General features: G+C 47.2%; 8 protein-coding genes across 8 annotated transcripts; 4 read left to right on the top strand and 4 right to left on the bottom strand.

The window, feature by feature from the left end:
- Positions 1-31: 31 nt before the first annotated feature.
- Positions 32-1,742, bottom strand: V1508DRAFT_371587 (mitochondrial carrier domain-containing protein). Its single transcript, XM_066937490.1, has 6 exons — positions 1,493-1,742; positions 1,355-1,401; positions 1,165-1,287; positions 854-1,107; positions 454-803; positions 32-393 (listed from the first exon to the last, which is right to left on the bottom strand). The coding sequence occupies exons 1-6, from the start codon at positions 1,653-1,655 to the stop codon at positions 323-325; spliced, it is 1,008 nt and encodes a 335-aa protein (XP_066795308.1). The 5' UTR covers positions 1,656-1,742; the 3' UTR covers positions 32-322.
- Positions 1,743-4,355, bottom strand: V1508DRAFT_456163 (uncharacterized protein). Its single transcript, XM_066942643.1, has 5 exons — positions 3,952-4,355; positions 3,771-3,879; positions 3,577-3,705; positions 2,734-3,514; positions 1,743-2,682 (listed from the first exon to the last, which is right to left on the bottom strand). Exons 1-5 carry the CDS (start codon positions 4,029-4,031, stop codon positions 2,195-2,197), a joined length of 1,587 nt encoding a protein of 528 aa, XP_066795307.1. The 5' UTR covers positions 4,032-4,355; the 3' UTR covers positions 1,743-2,194.
- Positions 4,356-4,591: 236 nt separating this feature from the next.
- Positions 4,592-5,869, top strand: V1508DRAFT_156018 (cyclin-dependent kinase-like proteins regulatory subunit). Its single transcript, XM_066936055.1, has 7 exons — positions 4,592-4,627; positions 4,678-4,862; positions 4,969-4,995; positions 5,147-5,295; positions 5,409-5,436; positions 5,496-5,613; positions 5,692-5,869. Exons 2-6 carry the CDS (start codon positions 4,765-4,767, stop codon positions 5,515-5,517), a joined length of 324 nt encoding a protein of 107 aa, XP_066795306.1. The 5' UTR covers positions 4,592-4,627; positions 4,678-4,764; the 3' UTR covers positions 5,518-5,613; positions 5,692-5,869.
- Positions 5,870-6,835: 966 nt separating this feature from the next.
- V1508DRAFT_397927 (uncharacterized protein) lies at positions 6,836-7,784 on the top strand (the record flags this gene model as incomplete). Its single annotated transcript, XM_066938183.1, has 3 exons — positions 6,836-7,127; positions 7,185-7,261; positions 7,308-7,784. The coding sequence occupies 3 exons, from the start codon at positions 6,836-6,838 to the stop codon at positions 7,782-7,784; spliced, it is 846 nt and encodes a 281-aa protein (XP_066795305.1).
- A 1,393-nt stretch (positions 7,785-9,177) lies between these two features.
- V1508DRAFT_418766 (FAD dependent oxidoreductase-domain-containing protein) lies at positions 9,178-11,852 on the top strand. Its single transcript, XM_066940505.1, has 4 exons — positions 9,178-9,976; positions 10,033-10,148; positions 10,211-10,553; positions 10,602-11,852. The coding sequence occupies exons 1-4, from the start codon at positions 9,569-9,571 to the stop codon at positions 11,628-11,630; spliced, it is 1,896 nt and encodes a 631-aa protein (XP_066795304.1). The 5' UTR covers positions 9,178-9,568; the 3' UTR covers positions 11,631-11,852.
- Positions 11,853-11,954: 102 nt separating this feature from the next.
- On the top strand, positions 11,955-13,686 carry V1508DRAFT_387325 (uncharacterized protein). Its single transcript, XM_066937842.1, has 3 exons — positions 11,955-12,388; positions 12,488-13,145; positions 13,201-13,686. The coding sequence occupies exons 1-3, from the start codon at positions 12,224-12,226 to the stop codon at positions 13,413-13,415; spliced, it is 1,038 nt and encodes a 345-aa protein (XP_066795303.1). The 5' UTR covers positions 11,955-12,223; the 3' UTR covers positions 13,416-13,686.
- V1508DRAFT_462259 (P-loop containing nucleoside triphosphate hydrolase protein) lies at positions 13,456-15,575 on the bottom strand. The gene is made up of 2 exons (XM_066942831.1): positions 13,993-15,575; positions 13,456-13,930 (listed from the first exon to the last, which is right to left on the bottom strand). The coding sequence occupies exons 1-2, from the start codon at positions 15,529-15,531 to the stop codon at positions 13,664-13,666; spliced, it is 1,806 nt and encodes a 601-aa protein (XP_066795302.1). The 5' UTR covers positions 15,532-15,575; the 3' UTR covers positions 13,456-13,663.
- Positions 15,576-15,766: 191 nt separating this feature from the next.
- On the bottom strand, positions 15,767-16,978 carry V1508DRAFT_397923 (uncharacterized protein; the record flags this gene model as incomplete). The annotated part of the gene is made up of 1 exon (XM_066938182.1): positions 15,767-16,978. One exon carries the CDS (start codon positions 16,976-16,978, stop codon positions 15,767-15,769), a length of 1,212 nt encoding a protein of 403 aa, XP_066795301.1.
- Positions 16,979-18,435: the final 1,457 nt, after the last annotated feature.

Below are 18,435 nucleotides of genomic sequence, written 5' to 3'. Positions count from 1 at the left end.
CACTCTAACGTGCACTAAATGAGTGAACTTCCCGCATCACTAGCATATATTGGTTCCAACTTTATATGTCATGAAAATCTCATTAATAATTTTATTGCAATGTACATGGACAAGATATTTATAAAACAACATCTCCCAAAACAATCAAAACGTTGAAAACTATGATAGCATAATCTATCTATAACCTGTATTCATTGTCGTAGTTTCAACGGAAAATATGTCAACTGGAAAACGAAACAACGCACTGCACATAAAAGTACTATGTATATAAAGATTATATTTGGTTCTACTCCGCAGCCTTACAGTCTAAATTCCCAGCAATCTACTTCTTACCACCGGTAGTAGGGAAACCGACGGCTGCCTTAAACGAGTCGTACAACAACCACTGAAGGCCTAATGATTGCGTTAACGCCGAATCATACACCACCGATATCCGATAGAAATAAAACATACCAGTCAAAGTACCAATCATAACAATACGGACAGGGAGACCATTCCACAAGCCCGCGAAACCGATCTTGCCGTAGATTCTGCCGACAGCGGCACCGACAGACTCACCAGGTTGCTTCTCAGCATTGATTTTGGAAACCATAACGTCAGCAGGGTGGGAAACTACAGCACAGAAGACACCGGCAATGTAACCACCCAAGAAGGAAACGCCGGTCTGGGTAAGCATTGAATATTCGCTCTTCTCCTTAGGAAGCATGTTGTAGATGGCCTCAACAGTACGCTCGAAGGAAGCGAACTTAACCATAGTGTAAGGAACTTGACGAGCCCACAGAGGGGTGAGACCCTTGTACAAACTAGATACATGGTTATTAACGAATTGCTAATCCGACGTCAATCGACATACCCAGAGACACCCTCAACAGCAGTGATCTTCTTGTAACCATCGAAAACGGAGGAAGCGAAAGGAGGAATGGTAGTCTGAGTGCGGACCTTGATGGCCTCCCACGGACAGAGAAGAACATCGGCAATGACCTCAGCGGAGGCAGAGGCAGCCAAGTAAAGAGAGGTTCTATAGTTATGTGCGGTCTCCTCACCGACGATATCGGCGTATTTCTTCTTGAAGAGCTCGTAGAAACCGTACTTGCCGGCACCTTGGAACTATTTACAATCCAATTAATATCAAGACCACCGATAATCTTCAGCAGGTTAACATACGGAGTAACCAATTAACGTAGCACCGAGACCGGTCCAAATCCCACCAAATCCCTCAGTGGCGATGATTGACTTCCATGCCTGAAAGTTGCCGGTGTACAGAGTGGGGTTGACTTGTCGGCGGCACTATAAGATGAAATTAACCAAAGACGTCGCGCAATGAATGCCGAGAACGAATTGCGACAAATCATACCTTCACCAAGTCAAGTGGAGTGACAGCAGTGTGAGTAGGACCGCAGGCTAAGCAACAATCGATCAGTATAATGCATATTAAATAATATCAAAAGGATCAATTGGATCTATAGTAGGTAGAAAAGAAGGAGAGCCTTACCGAGGATACCGCCGAGAGTGCAAGCAAGGTAGAAATCAGTGGAGTAGAGTTTGATACCGCCCTTGGCTTCAGCAGGAGCACGAATCCAGAAGTTTTCCGTCTTTTTGGAAGATGGGGCCGTGAAGGCCGTGTTGATCGAAGAAGAAGATGGGAAGAGCGGCATTGTGATATAAAGGTATAAGGTCTTAAAGGCACCTAGAAGCGGGAGAGAGAAAGAACAACTGATATGGAAAGGTGGAGGAGCAAGAAAAGTACGAGGGAAAGCGGTAAGTTTTGGCGGCGAATAGTGATGGCGAGCTATGGTTGGCTGCGTTCCGCCGAAGGCAAACTTTCAGGTCCCCGATATTGCCCGCCACTTGGCTGTAACCGCATCGGCGGGTGGCGTCTCTGCCGTATATACGCATCAATTGCCACAGTTACAACGTGCCGCACTCCTCGAGCCGGGGCCAGTTTCCGCTAGAGCCGCAAACCCTAAACTCCAATATTGTCGCCGATAGTCGCCTAGGGTACGTGGCTTCGGAAACCTTGGTCCAACAACATCGGAACTTGAACGAGATTGCTGCATGTGAGTATGGAATACTTGCCTGATGAAAATATAGTATAAACCGATAATACTATCTATATTGCATAATATACAGACCTACTTGTACACATAAATCATAAAATACACTATCTCCAAGCGTTCCGCTTTACAATGGTCGGCTACCGCTGAACTAATACCCAAACAACAATCCGTTCCTTCTCGCTGCCTTCGGAGTTCACTGTCGTATTTGTTCCACCTAAAAGACCATATCGCTGTGGAGCAACCACGACGCGACCGCCAGCCATACCCGGGGGTGGAGGTGGAGAAGCGTGAACAAGGCACTCAATCATGTTCACACCGGGATTAAGTTTGACCTCATAGAAGCTCTTTGGTGGTTCGTTCATCTTTCTGACACCGCTACCGGGAATAATGGTGGGACTGAGTCGGCGACTATTCAGAGACATGTACAGATTGTAATGACGCGTCAGAAGGGACTTAGAGAGCGTAGGCGAAATTGTGACAACACTATACATAGCCGGAAGGGTTACGGTGAATGACTGGAAAACTTCACGTTCATGGGGAGGGAAAGTGATAAAATAAGGCGGGAAGGAGGGATGGCGGGTACTAGAAGATATTGAGAAGTGCGTGATCAAAGCGTCTGCGATGGCTAAACCAGGTTTGTTAATGGTTGAAGTATTAAACGGGATAAGTGACTTACTCTTTCCTGGAGATCTCGATCTTGATTCCTCAGCAATCTTCGATTGCGCCTGCGGCTGGCCAGCCGAGGGACGCAAACCTGGTGTTGACTTCACATCATTCGGCGACGGAACGACAACTGGCAAAGCCGGAACGGACGATGGCAAGATCGGGGGCCCAGAAGTTCCAGGAGCAGATACTTCTGATAACTTCGGCGTTGCGTTACCAGCACGAACAGCTTCGGAATCTACATCTACCGAAGGTTCTGTAAATGGTTGCTGAGTAGTGCTGGCAGCCGAACGCGTGGCTCGTATTACCCTGCTAGGAGATCCTGCATCCGCCGTCTCTTCCGTCTTAGCATTCTCAATGTCAACAGAGGCTGGCGCAAACAGCTTGTCGCTTGGGCTCGATTTATCGGCACCGGTTCGCGTGGGCTTTTTAGCAGGCTTTGCTTCATTGTCTGACATCTCAATTTCATCATCCTTAGGGTGCCGCGGCGGCCGTCCCCGCCCTCTATGCGATTTCTCCTCTTTCGAGCCCTTGCCCTTCCTTTTCTCTGGTTCCTCTTCAACGACCGATTCGTCTGCTTCAGACTCAATGGTGGCGCGGCCCTTACCAATGCTCAACTTAATCTTCGAAGGACGGTCTTCTGGCTCTTTCAGCGAGATTTTCAACTTCACTGACCGAGACTCTCCCTCTTCTTCCGGCGGCTGTTTTCTCTTCTTCGATTTAGAAGATGGCATGTGTCCGAGGAACTCGTCATAAGCTTTTTTTCGGCGCGCAAGTTTCGCTTCAAATGATCTCTAAATTACCCCATTATTAGCATCACATTCCTCCAAATGCCAAGCATAACAAATATCCGTACTTGCAAATGACTGGCGTCATTATAGACCTGGCTTTCTTCCTCATTGAATATCATTGCATTGTCGAATATTAATCGCATATCATTTTCGAAATCGTCAAAACTAGAGTACGTCCCATCATTCACATTTTGCTGTTGGTTGCAACTCGCTATTAGTGGAAATGTCGCCAGATATATCGGCATAGAGGTTTGCATACCTTCACAGTCTCAAGCGCCATTGGATTCTTAATAACTTCGTAGTACTCAGGATATTCATTCCCATCAGGCTCAACCATAAACAATTCCGCATAATAACGACCACGCTTTCTACATTGAGTAATTCATTAGTAATTGTCCTCTCCGAATATTAGGTAATAAAATCGGCAGAGAGGCTCGTACCCTGTTCTCAAGTTCGCCAGCTCGTCGATGACTTCCAGCATTAAGCTGTGCAACGTCTCCATTGCATTTCCGTCGGACATATTGTAAACCGTGACCAGGCAAAAATTGCTGTTTGTCTGTTCCGTATGTATCGAGTATTCAGATCTAAACCGAGATTAAATTTCAGTTAGATTATAGATTACATTATCGGGCACGACATATTCTCGACAGTTCGAAATTCAGAAAATGGTCAACTTACCAAATTAATCGCCAGACTAACAGCCGATTAAGCAATCAAGCTTTTGTCAAACGCACAAGTCGGGATCGTGCAGTGCCGACTCCCAATGACGCGTCTCGCTCGCGTCCGGTGTTGTTTCTTGGTTTTGTGAGAAAAATACCGGGTGTTTGTGCACTCGCTTTGGTTTGTGTTCGCTGAGCTTGGGAGGGCTGCGAGAAATTGGTGTCTCGCCGCGGACTCTCTCGAAGGAAATGTGATATGTGATCCGTTGTGACTCAACTTGCGACTAAGTGCACGCATAATTTGCCAGACAAAGCGAGGACAACGAACCACAACAGAAGAAAACAAACGCGTCGTCTTTTCCTGAAACCTCCGTTCACACACTGCACGTCAAGCGACACGTCGTCCGCCTAACTAATTTCAATTGTTGAGGACATAGTATTGCGTAAGTTGCTGACTGTATCAACCCAAGTTAGGTGGTTGCACATTATGGCTGACCTCATACGCAGACAGATTTTATTCGCAGACTTTGCAAGCAGGGACAACATCGGCGTCGCCTCCTAGCATTGAATCTACGCTTTCGACAACGTATCAAAATGGACTCTAAACATCGTCGCAAGCAGCCGCGCCTTTTAACTGACTCAGAGCGGGCGCGATTGGAGGAATTCCAGGACTCAATTCATTACTCCAGCCGGTATGTAACACGTTGCCAATAAGACGCGTGTGAAAAGATAATGGCGCGAGTCTTACGTTAGAAATTGTAACACAGCTTTACTGACGTGGGCGATTTTATGTTACAGATATTCGGACGATAATTTCGAATACAGGTAAGGTTCTCGTTTAAATTGTTTACTTTTGTTGTATCCAGTGTGAGCATCTAGGATTAGACCGGTATATGTAGCAGAGGCGTGAGACACATGTATTGCGGTTTGTTGGCTTCTTGGACGAGACACTAAAAATTTGTTTAATTGCCAATAGACACGTCACATTGCCGAAAAACATGCTAAAAGTGATCCCGAAGGATTATTTCGACACTGAAACCGGCACATTGAGGATTCTCATGGAAGACGAATGGCGAGGTCTGGGGATTACTCAGAGCTTGGGTTGGGAACATTACGAGACACATAGTACGTTTCATTCTTTGATTTTTGCCTTGTTCAAATGAAAGTTGTGCCAGCGATGTAGCTATATCGCATTGTATTATTGGACTAATGCTAACCGCGTTTGCTTCTTCGTACAGCTCCGGAACCACACATATTGCTTTTCAAGTAGGTTACTGTCGGTTGCTACATTGCGATATTGTCAGAACTGACTTAGTCTGTTCCAGGAGGTCGAAGGACTATAATTAAGCATTCAGCCACCACGGTGCAAGAATAAAATAAATAAACATCAGAAAAGAATTGAGCTTATAACATGATCCACCATTGGTGAGCAAGAGCGAGAGAGTATGTTGAAACCACAAGAATCAACTGTTTGCACAGATTATAAACCGGAACAATTGGCTGACGGATATGACCACAAAGGAATTAGCCATTTGGTCTTTTTTGGACACCATAGGCCGGGTTGGGCAACGACGATAATGAGAATGGTGACTTGTATATATCGCTTGCGTCAACTACAATTAATACATGATATCAAATCCTTGAATAGTTAGGACTCATAGAGTTCCTCAATTGTTGTTGGTGTCTACTGCTATATAAAATTGGGTTTGTTTTTGCCTAGATGTTTCTAGTTCGCGCGGTTGACAGTAATGACAGCTCAATAAGCGGACTCCGTGTCCGTACATCGAAATCGCAGTTCTTCCACAACACGGCATTGTCCAGGATGTTCATCAACTAGAGTTTAAAAAGCAATAGCATTGAAGATACCCGCAACTTCATCCGATTCTGTACTAAAGGGGTGGGGGGGTGCGTCATACAAATACTCGCTGTGTATAGTAGGGTGCAACCGAGTAGATAAGCTAGTTAGTTGGTCGTAGACAGATCGTCATGTTTGCTGCTGCAGCGGCTAGCGGGAAGCGAGTAATATGAACGCCGCAGTGGATATAGATTGGCCAGTGCGGCTGCTGCACGATGACGGAATGCAATGCTTGGTAAAGTTTCCAATTCCCGCGCGCCCCTTTTCACTTGCTAATTTTGTCCTGTCACAACAAGTAATTTCGCTTCTACTGACTACTTACGCGCGATTTTCTCACTTGATAAAACGAAAACAACTTGCCGATTGCCAGTCACATCATGTACTTCGACAGTTCGACTTAATACGTCAAAAATGTTTTTTTATGTAAAGGCTGAAGAATATTCTAACCCGATGATTCAGAGCATTCGTGTAGGGGGTACTGAGACAGCCCACATGAGCTGGCACCGCATCGACATTGTGTCGCCAAAACAGCTTGCCCCAAATAAATAGTCCTTTCAGCACCTATGCTTCTATTTCGCTGGCTTGCGTCGTGCAACCCGCCTTTGAATATTCGCAGTATAGGCCAGTTGAACGGTCTCAACGTACTGCTCATTTGCATAAGTCATTCACTTGCCTTGGCGCGTACGTCCAGTGCATACAGTCGTCTACATTCCTACGTGCCGGTTATATATGCATCTTCCCCCTTTCATCGATCTCTTGTCTGCAGCATCTAGCTAGTTCTTTTGTCGTGCCCGTCTCCGACCAACAACGATGATCGAGTACAGCTCCACACTGCGCAGGTCGTCCTCCTGTGGCCTCTACTTACCTCTTTCTTGTCTCCCTACGCCCCCTCCATCTCAGCCCAAGCTGGCCAAGTTCAGCCGGAGGTATTCTCAGTTCCGCAACGACAAAAGCTATTGCGAAGGGAGCTCCATGCACATCGCCAGTCTGCTTCACAAGCGCGGCCAGATCACCCCGCGACGTATCGAATGTATGATTGACAATGCCAAATTGACACTAGAAATTCTTTCGGCCTCGTGCTGTATATTGGAGAACTTGCCACGTACAGTCTTTTGTTTCGGATTGTAAACTTGTTGCTCGTGCTAATTCCGTGCTACAGTCAAGTTTTACCGTCGCATGGAATTGTCGCTTTCGGATCCCTCTGTTCTCGGCGAAATTGTCCTGATTTCAGCATTTGTATGATCTCAATCGTCTCCACGGGGCTTGTACTGATTGCTTGTAGATGATTTCGTCAAAGTACTTGGAGGACGAGACATGGAGACTAAGGACGTGGGCCTCCGTTTGTGACCTCTCCATTGCCAGCTCCGATCTTCGATTCACAGAGCTACAGATGCTAACTGAGCTTAACTTTGACATCGCCAGGATTGTTACGTTAGAGGCTGTAGAACGTACGATTTCTGAGTTTCGGTCGCGACAATTCTGCATCGACTTCCTCCAACCGGTGCAGATACACGCCTTGCAACGTTCTCCGGTCAAGGAAACACCCCGCATGGCAGCAGCTGTCTATTTACGTAATCACTTCACCAGTTACGGCACTGTAATCGATTTCAGCGATGACGATGACGATGACGAGCACTTTATCACAGTTCCACCTGACGCTGCATTCGCGTATCTTTCAGGCGGCTATGACACGTGTGAGGAACCTGACAGCTCGTGGTTCGCCGTAGACGCCGACACACAAGCAAGCAGGCGGAAGTAGCGGGTAAGGACGATTCCCATACCACCAATATGAAAACAGCATTATCGTGCGTTGAATGAAATATAGAAAGCAGATTTTGGTTCCATATGTTGAATATGTAGATGATTACTATTATCGAACGGGGGGAAACCAGTTAAATGTGATATGTCGAGAAGTTCGGCAATGTGATGTGGTCTTGCAATGGTGCACGGGTGCACGGGTGCTGGCATGTTTGGTCGTTTGTTTGAATTGCAATATTCATGCGCACAGCGCAGGTTCACACGTGTAGTGAGGTTGATACCTTTTATATTGATATGCATAGTGTCAACTTTGCAACGCGGCATCCAGGGATAAAACCATTGAAGGGAAATACGATCTTGTCCGCTTAAGTAGCGACGCCGAATTTTGCTGGTCCTCGACACATGTGGGCTCGCTCGTCGCAGTTACTGACGTTAATTATTTGTCCCTCGTGTCGAGTGAATCCGCATTCGTGAGGCATATCCGAATAAGTGCCAGAGAAATAATTTGGTTTCTCCCTGTTGTGTGCGAACTCTATGCCGATAGGTCTATGGTGGGTCAGTCGCGAAAAGTGGATTAGTTCCAATATAATACTTAACGACGTCCAGGGCACGTTGCATGCATATCATACTAGGACTAAGTTTTTCCGTGCCCAGCATGTGATCGTCCTTTCTTAACGGACGTCATGTCATCCCTGGCTGGGCTTTAGTGCGTGCCGCCGGCAATTGCGGAATGTCTAGCATACTTCGACGTAGTATCATTGCGCAAAAGCTCGCGCAACGGGCAGCACGGCGGAAAATATTGTTCACGTTCATGTGATCGGACAAACTTGAGAATTGGTGTCCGAATCGCTAATTGCGTCGAGCTGGCGACCTGTAGCTATTGTGGCCGACAGGGCGTAATGGAGGATGCCCAAACGTATCAACAATAGAATGTCAGGAACGCCGCACGCCTATAGATCACGAATCAAAGAGTACAACTTAAGACGGAGTGTTACCTACGAAAGTAGTCAGAGTGGCCCGTCTGTGGCCCGCAAATAAGTGTCTTATTTCAATTGGAAGTGGAGGACCACTCGGGATTGCGGTGAAGGTGGGGCGGGCGGCGCTGGCCTCCGCCTGTGCCGGAGGGTCCGGGGTGGGGCCTCCGCTTCCGACCCGGGGAATCGCGATGAGCCCCGACCTCGGGCGTGAACTATGCCTAAGACAGTCCGCAATTGACGTGGGTATAACAACTGCATGCCAATGGTCGCTAAGTTGCAGCTGCGTATCCTGGTGACATATTCTCTTGTAAAGATGATGCTATCCACTTGCAGAGCGCCTCAAATAAGAGTACTGCGTAGAGAAAAGGAATTTAGGCTCGGGTCAGCACGCCGTTGGAGACGGGTGGGGTATTAGCAAGGAGAGAGACAGGGTCGCGCAGACCCAAAGAGCGCGCACCTTGTCCTGTTGCGCTCTTTCATATGACGACAACTCGACGTTGAGGACGACTAAATGTACGACCGTAGACTCCAGTCTGCAAAGCATCGACTGCCTCCAACACTTCACCTTTTGTCCAGCCGGCCTCCTCTCGAGAATTGTTACCAACGTATAATTGGTCTGTCGTCTGCTTATTCCTTCTGATCACAATTTGTCCGGCGTGTTGCTACCGCAGGAGCAACTACTCCCCCAAGAATTCCGTTGCTGCGGTCGCTCGTTTCTTTCACAACTCGCACTTCCTTGGCCCGCGATATTCTCTCATTTGGCGCAATTTCTCATCACAATCCGAACTGATCTATTTAATACGCAACAATGTCATTTCGTCAGGCATTGTTCTCAGCTACCCGGAGTCGTCGCGTGCTGCTTCGCTCCGTTGCAGCGGGCGGCATTCTGAGCACCACAGCGTTCTTCCTCTCGACCACAGACTCGTTCGGCTCAATCCACCACCAGGCTGAGCAGGACGTGCCATTGAACTATCCTGTCCCGGCTCCCGTTGCCTTGCCCCTCTCCCGAGAAGAACAGATCAAGAAGTTGGAAACCGAACAGTTCGACTTGCTGATTATAGGTGGTGGAGCTACCGGTGCCGGCTGCGCATTGGATGCCGTCAGCAGAGGATTAAAGGTTGCGTTGGTTGAGCGTGATGACTTTGCATGTGGTACAAGTAGTAGGAGTACGAAGCTTGTACACGGTGGTGTGAGATACTTGGAGAAAGCATTCTGGGTACGTGACAATCACAGCTATGGCCTGGCAATGTCCCGCTAACAGCGTGATTTCAGAACCTCGACTATGAGCAGTACAAATTGGTCAAGGAGGCACTTGCCGAGCGTGCAACTTTCTTGAAAATTGCGCCTCATTTGAGTTTCCCACTCCCAATCATGGTCCCTGTCTACAAGTACGTCTATAGGATTCTGATTCGATCTACATGCATAATCAAGCTAATAATGCATTGCGTAGGTGGTGGCAAGTCCCATATTACTGGGCGGGAACCAAGATGTACGATCTTATTGCTGGAAAGGAGAACATGGAATCAAGTTACTTCATGGGACGTGGTAAGACCCTCGAGAACTTCCCAATGCTCAAGCCTCAGAACTTAAAGGGTGCCATTGTCTACTACGACGGTAGTCACAACGATTCGCGAATGAATACTGCTATCGCTCTCACTGCTGCCCAGAAGGGTGCCGTTATCCTTAACCATATGGAGGTTACCGAGTTGTCCAAGGACTCCTCTGGTCGCGTTAATGGCGCTGTTGTCCGCGACAATGACGGTACTGCTGGGAAGATCCAGGTTGATGCTAAGGTATGTTATGGCGACACAATTATATAGTGCTTGCTGACCTGTTGTCAGGGTGTTATTAACGCGACCGGTCCGTTCGCGGACTGGATCCGTCAGCTCGATACTCCTGTTGCGACCGACATCGTCGCTCCATCATCCGGTGTACATGTGATTCTTCCTGACTACTACTGCTCTCCAAATATGGGTTTGATCGACCCAGCTACTTCTGACGGTCGAGTAGTTTTCTTCCTTCCATGGCAAGGCCACACACTGGCCGGTACAACCGACTCTCCTACCACAGTCTCCAAGGATCCTATTCCTTCCGAGGACGAGATCAGCTGGATCTTGAACGAAATTCAACACTACGTTGCCGATGATATTACCGTTCGCCGGGAAGATGTTCTTGCCGCCTGGAGCGGTATCCGTCCATTAGTCCGCGATCCACGTGCTAAGAACACCGAGTCGCTGGTCCGCAACCATTTGATCACACTTTCCGACAGTGGTCTCTTGACTGTCGCTGGCGGTAAGTGGACTACCTATCGAGAAATGGCAGAAGACACTGTCAACACCTCTGTCAAAGAGTTCGGTCTTCACCCGACCGCCCCTTGTGGAACCAAGGATATCAAGCTTGTCGGCGCTGAGGGATACAGAAAACTCATGTTCATTCACTTGATCCAGACATTTGGTATTGAGACTGACATAGCCAAGCATCTTGCTGACAACTATGGTGATCGTGCGTACGACGTCGTCAGGCTTTCAGCCACTACCGGCGAGAGATGGCCCACAAGAGGCATCAAGCTCTCGCCAGCTTATCCGTTCATCGATGGCGAGATCCGTTACGCAGTTCAGCACGAGTATGCTCGAACCGCTGTCGACGTGCTGTCGCGACGCATCCGTCTCGCGTTCTTGAACTCCAAGGCTGCGTTGGAGAGCTTGCCCAAGGTCATCGATATCATGGCCGAAGAGTTGAAGTGGGACAAGGCGCGTCAGGACAAGGAGTGGGACGACACTATCAAGTTCTTGTACAGCATGGGTCTCCAGAACGGGAAGTATTTCTCGAGAGCCGACGTTGAGAGCGGAAAAACAAAAATGTTGGGTTAAGTGTACTTGCAAACATAATTTATGATAACGCGAGAATGAAGTATATGACTATCATTGTTGGTGATGAGTCGGCTTTATGTGAAAATCTTCAATGGCGTCTTGTTACATAGTGTTAAAATATTTAAAATTATTTTAAGTGGCAGTCTCAATTAAATTGTACGTTGACTATGGTTCTTGCATGCCAAACCGCGCCGAGGACAATCAAATAAATGTGTGGTGCCGCACTGGGTATGCTAGAGAAAGTGACCAAAGGTTACAACGCAGCAAACAATGGCGGGATAATAGCCATAACCTTCGTTCGTAATCTCACATATCAAATGATTCCAACTATGTCGTAATACACTGACCATGTGTTTTCTACGCTATTGCCCGTGCCAGTAAGGTTGTTAAGTTGTAAATATACTAAATTCGATCGACACATATGCTTTTGTATTCGGCGAGAATTACTAATCCGCCGGGACAATCAAGTCGTGATCGAGAATTCAATTCGACCACCCGCACTCCATCTTTGAGCACTTTCTTGGTACAAGAGCTCTGCCTCTACCCTTACACTTAACAGGACTGAAGATCATTAATCTACAACGTCAACGACTATGAAATCGATCGAAGTCAAGGACGGCAACGGACCCGCAGAGGCACTGTTCCTATCTGACAGCGTCCAGGCACCGGACGCACCCGGCTCTAACGACGCCATTGTCAAGGTCTCCGCTTTTGCGCTCAATCGCATGGATATTCTTCAACGTACCGGAGGATATTCAGTATGTATTGCCTCTCACGTGTATACTATTAGTTCTGCCATTTAAAGAACGATAGACGATTATAGATGGCGGCTGTCCTGACGTCATTGTGTCTGCTAGGTCCCGCCCGGCGCTCCCACAACCCTCGGTGTCGAGTTCTCAGGAACAGTCGAAACTATCGGTCCTGATTCGACAACAGATCTTAAAGTAGGCGACAGAGTCTTTGGTCTTGCTGTTGGCGGTGCATATGCAGAGTACATCCGGTGCTCGACAAAACTGCTGTTGCCATACACTGAGCCGACTACCGAGGGGTCCACACTCACCTTCGTCGCCGCGTCCGGGATCCCGGAAGTATGGTTCACGGCTACCCAAGCGCTGCTCAAGATAGCAGAAATCCACACGATCAAACACCGCGTCAAGAACGTTCTCATCCACGCAGGGGCCTCGGGCGTGGGTATCGCGAGTCTCCAGCTCGCGCGGTCGATACTCGGTCCCGACGCCAAATTATTCGCAACCGTCGGCACGGAAGAGAAGGTTAAATTCGTTGAAAGTTTTGCCGGTGCGGATTACGGTATTAATTACAAAAAATACGATTTTGTCAAGTTTATAACGGATAAGACTGAGGGTGCCGGCGTCGATGTGATTGTGGATTTCATCGGGCAGGATTACTTTATGAAGAACATTACCGTCGCGGCAAGGGATGCGAGAATAGTTCTGCTGGCTACTATGAGTGGTAGTGTGGTCGAGCACGCTAATATTGGCATGATTCTTTACAAGCGTGAGATTTTTTGCCCCCTTGGTGTGCAGAAATTCGTGCGCTAATTCTTCAACAGGTCTGAGAATTGAGGGATCGACATTGCGGTCACGTACTATTGAGTATCAGTCAGAGGTTAGGGAACTCTTCCAGAAGTACGCCCTTCCGAATCTAATCTCAGGAGAATTTGTCAATCCCGTTGACAAAGTCTTCTCGTGGAAGGACATTGTTCAGGCTCACAAGTATATGGAGTCTAACGTGTCTATGGGCAAGATTGTATGCGTGGTTGATTAAACAATCGGTCTTTCAAATTCAGGTAAATGGAGAAATATTTGCTTTAGTTGGCTCGTTTACAATGCTATTTGGACGATTACCACGAGGCTCGGGGCTCTATTTCCTCTATTTGCCGAACATCACAATGCGTCCATCTAATCTAATTATATTACAGAACTCCAGTTCCAAATTTTAAACATAAACTTTTTTTAATATCGGCCGACACTTTCTAACTCTAATCAAGTTTATACCGACAGACGCTTTCTAATCTAATCAAATACAATTTTCTTAGCCTTCTGCTGAGTATCAACATTTTTGTAAAACGCTCCATACGCAGAGTGCTCCTTCTTTTTAGTATGTCCGCCGAACTTCAAGAGCTCCTCCGGAACAGGCTGGTTAGCTGATCTCAAGACATTGATCAAGGCTCCAGATAAGTGCTTCTCATGCTCGGTGAAGAAAGTGATGGCTTTTCCGGATTGACCACCGCGACCTGTTCGACCAATTCTGTGCACGTAGTCTTCTGCTGTGAGAGGGAACTAAAGCAAAAAATGACAAATCAATTTCCGCATATAATCCAGAGCAATAAGGTAACGCTTACGGTAAGATTAATTACCAAGGTAACTGCAGGAATATCCAACCCTCGGGCTGCCACATCAGTCGCCAAAAGTAACTTGCATGCACCCGTCTTAAAATTTTCTAAGGCATTGGTCCGCTGCGCCTGCGATAAGTCACCATGAATAGCGGCAATCTTATATCCCTTGGACTGTAGGGACCGTTCGACTCTAGCCGCCTCTTTCTTGTACAATGCAAAAATGAGGATCTTGTGATTTTGATTTGCTCCAGATTGGTACTGCCTGAGAAGCTGTAACAGACGTTGCTCCTTTTGCCGCGGATCCATAACCTCGACAACTTGCTCGATTCTGGCGTTGGCTTTCAATTCGGACTCGCGGTCGCCAATCATGACCTTCACAGGATTGTTTAAAAATTGCGACGCAAGATCGCGGACAGACGGCGGCCACGTAGCAGTGAACATCACAGTCTTTCGGTTCGCCGCGTCTGTAGACTGCATAATACGTTTGATGTCCTCCTCGAATCCTTTCTCGAGCATACGATCCGCTTCATCCAAGACTAGATACGTAATTTTCTCGAGGTCAATCGCGTCATCGTTCACCAAATCAATCAACCGACCTGGAGTCGCGACGACTATGTTCGCGCCGTTCAGAGCCCGTTTCTGATCATCTTTCGAGACACCGCCATAGACACAGACAGACTTGACATTTACTGCCTTGCCCAACGCGTCCAAATTCTCATGGATTTGAAGTGCCAACTCTCGCGTCGGAGAGACAATTAAAGCAGAAATGTTATTAGCGTCTTTTGCTTTCATCTTCTTCTTACCAATGGTGGATAAAAGGTAGGCAACAGCAGGGACGGCGAATGCCATGGTCTTGCCGGATCCGGTCTCGGCAACTCCAATTAAATCTCTGCCGGCCAACAAAAACGGCCACGAGGCAGACTGAATCGGAGTTGGCTTAGGATACTTCTTCAAGAAGCCAAGAACGCGCTCATCGATACTTAGCTCTTCAAACGACAAAACCGGCTTGAGATCGTTGTCTAGTGGATCCGAGATAGTTATTGCACTCTCCTTAAGGAACTTGTCAATATCGGCGTCAGTAGCTCTGCTGGTAACTGTCGCCTGAATCAATTTTTTTGACTTCTTGGATTCAACAGCTGCTGCGTCTTCTATATCATCAACTCGTCGCTTCTTCGACTCTTTCTCTTTCTTTGATTTCCTCGAAGACTTGTCACTGCTCTCAGAGACCTCGTTGGTTTCAGTCGTTGTAGATTCCGCAGAATGGGGGACTCCATTCGAGGTTATCTCCTTATTCTCCATCTCTTTTTTCTCTTTTTTCTCTTTCTCGTTCTTTTTGGCTTTCTTTTCCTTCTTCCCTTTTTTGTCATTCTTCGACTTCTTCGAGCTCAACTCATCGGCACCGGATTCAGAGGCGGCAGTTTTCTTCTCAGCCTGCTTCCCGATCTTCGCCAACTTTTTTAATCGCCTTCTCTCAGCTTTCTCGGCATCAGTATCTCCATTCTCTCTCACTTTCTTTATTTCTATAGCCTTTTCTGGAGCCGTCATTTATATTTCCGGTGGTGCAAGATTCTAATGGCGCAAAATGGTGGTGGGCTCCAAAATTTTTGGTACACTCCCAATCTACCCGGCCTAAAACGAAAAGAGAAAAAATAAAATCCGTGCGGCTCAAAAATTCATTGGGAGGATGGGCCGGGACCGGCTGCCAAATAATATCTACTGGCAGTTATAACTTATTGAAACAAATTCAAATTTTTATTGCTATATCCAGTTACAATACAATTTACAACGGAATATAATCCTCTGTCTCTATATTCTTAACCTCGGCCTTAACGATTTGTTCCACCTTCGTTTCGGCCATTTTTGCTCTCTTTTTTTCTTTGGCCGCTGCTTTCTTACTTTCTTTCTCTTCCTTCGCATCAGCGGCAACTTCCTTCTTGTTCTCTCGTTTCCTTTTCTTCGAAATTTCCTCGCCATTGGCAACCGCTTGAGCAGAAGTAGACGGAGTGGCAACGGTCCTATCGGGTATAATAACATCAGCCACAGATGAATCTGCAGCATCATTCGCGGATCCACTGATCGTCGGCTCAGAGGCTTGCACCTTCGTTAATTTCATTTGTCGCTTCCGCTCGGCGTTTCGCTCCTTGTTCTTATTATACTTCGATTTATTCTTCGGGTTCTTACCAAGAGTTGCGGCCGTTTGCTCCTTAGCCGCACGCCGAGGAGTCTTTGCCGGCTTCTTCGCCGGCTTATCATCGACCATGATCGACACATCTTCGCCACCGTTAGCAGCTACAGTAGAAGATTTCTCATCATCGTCATTATCGTCATTATCCTCCTTGTCCTTGTCCTTGTCTTCGCCCTTAGCTTTCGCAGCGGCTCTCTCAGCTTTGCGGGCCGCTCTGGCGGCAAGCTTAGCATTTTTCCTAGCATCCCTCTCAACTTTCTGCTGTGCACGCTTCGCCGCTCGTTCAGCTTTTCTCTCCTTCGGAGTCAGATGTGGAGGTTGAACCTTACTTGGCTTCTCGGCTGGTTTGTCATCGACAATAATCTTGACGACCCCTTCTGTAGGAGTTTCACCAGATTTTACAACAGACTCAGCACTCTTGTTGAGGCTCTCATCTGGAGCATCGACAGTTTCCATTGACACGTCGTGGATCGCCTTGGGGAGTTCGCCGGCCATTCGGCCTTTTAACCTTTTCGCCTGCGCTTTCTGACTGTGCTTCTCTTTAATCAACTCCCTTCGCAATCGCTTCTTATCAGTCTTCAACGCCTTTCTATCCCGCTTAATTCTCAGTCTCTCCTCCTTCGGCAGCTTCGCCATCTCGTGCTTCGAAAGCCGTAGTTTTCGCGCAGCCTTCTGCAAATCTTGAAGATTGTCGAACAATGGCTCCGGCCTCTGCCTGCGGCCCTTACTGGCTTTTGCCTTGGCCGGACCTCGTGACGGGAGAGGCGTGCTGTTCGCTCCAGTTGGCTCAGGATATGGTTCTGTCATTATTCGGTGTCTCCGTCAAAAAGTTGTTGAAAATCGTGGCGACTAATCAGGGAACCACCAGTAATTAAAAAAAAAAGATCGTTGAAAGATGCGCTATGCACCAAACGTTGACGTATTTGAGGCAGTAACTTACGGATAACTCAAATATCGTGCAAATCATCAGGTTAGGGCTTGAGCCACAATTCCCGCACGTAAAAAGCAGGTCGACTGCTGAATGCAAGGATAGAATCCCGACAGTGATAGTTAGATCGGAAGCAAAATGGTTCATGAATATCCAGCAAACAGCCACATAATAAACATCCCGCAAACAGACAATCGCGATCGACAATAAGAATCGTGCTGCTGGCGACTCCTAATCACCCATCTGGTGGTCAGCAAGATTTAGGGCCCTTAATCTGATCGTCATTTTGTACCCTACACTTCAGTGCCGATTTGAGCCTCAGCCTTGTGAGCAGCTCCTGCGACAAGCTTCGCTCGTCCAGAATCCCTCTCACTGTCCTGTTAGGGCTGTGACGGATGCGGATATCCGCCTAATTTGACCGTATCCGCCATCGCAAGTTTGGCGGATTTACATCCGTCATCCGTCATCCGCCATTACAAGTTTGTCGGATCCTCATCCGCCGTCTTGTCGAATAAATCCGCCTTCCTATCCGCCTTGATCGGATAAATCTAAATGATTACACTAGCCTAATTAGGTTAGAGGATTTCCTTTGATAATTTAGCGCCAAACGTTATTTGGAAATCAAAATTCACCCGTTTTCGCTAATGCGACTCTCTCACCTTAAGTAAATAAAATAGTCAGGATTGCATAGACAATGTCCTTGTCAGCACACGCGTGCGGCATCGACGATCTGTATTCTGCAAGCGCGTCGACAAGAATGTGAAATGTTCTGCCTGAGCCGCACACATTTAACATCCCCTTGCATCATTCGCACGTCCGTTACGTCTACTTTGTCTTATTCATTCCGTATTGAGGCACGCTTAGTCAATATTACTAGTCTTACCTGGTTCCCGGTTCCATTCCGCTCCAGACTCTGTTAGATTTGCTGATATTGTCCGGTTCCTGAAGACCATTTTGTTCCAGACTCCGTTAGAGATTTGGTGATATGCTCGGGCACATGAGCGATTTGCTAAGCAAGCCGGCGAGTTGTCAGTGTTAATTTAATTGTACATGGTACGAGAGTAATGTAATAGTTATTGAATGTAGTCCCCCTGGTAGGACTATGGAATATGTACATGTTGATAGAAGCAGCCAGAGGAGACGGGTATAAACCGACATGCTTCCTCTCTCCCATCGAATAATACATCACAAGATACTCATCTTTATACTCCATCTTAGCACTATTGGACGTATACTAGCCTCAAGTTTAACCTGGGCTTCCATCAGACCGGACATGGACCAAATGGATACTATGGTAACGCGAGGTAAACGCATTGACTACTTCGTTCTCAATGAT

The sequence above is a fragment of the Lipomyces doorenjongii genome (assembly GCF_038497915.1).
Source record: "Lipomyces doorenjongii strain NRRL Y-27504 unplaced genomic scaffold V1508scaffold_30, whole genome shotgun sequence".
NCBI classification, from domain to species: Eukaryota; Fungi; Ascomycota; class Lipomycetes; order Lipomycetales; family Lipomycetaceae; genus Lipomyces; species Lipomyces doorenjongii.
This window is presented reverse-complemented; position numbering and strand designations above follow the sequence as displayed.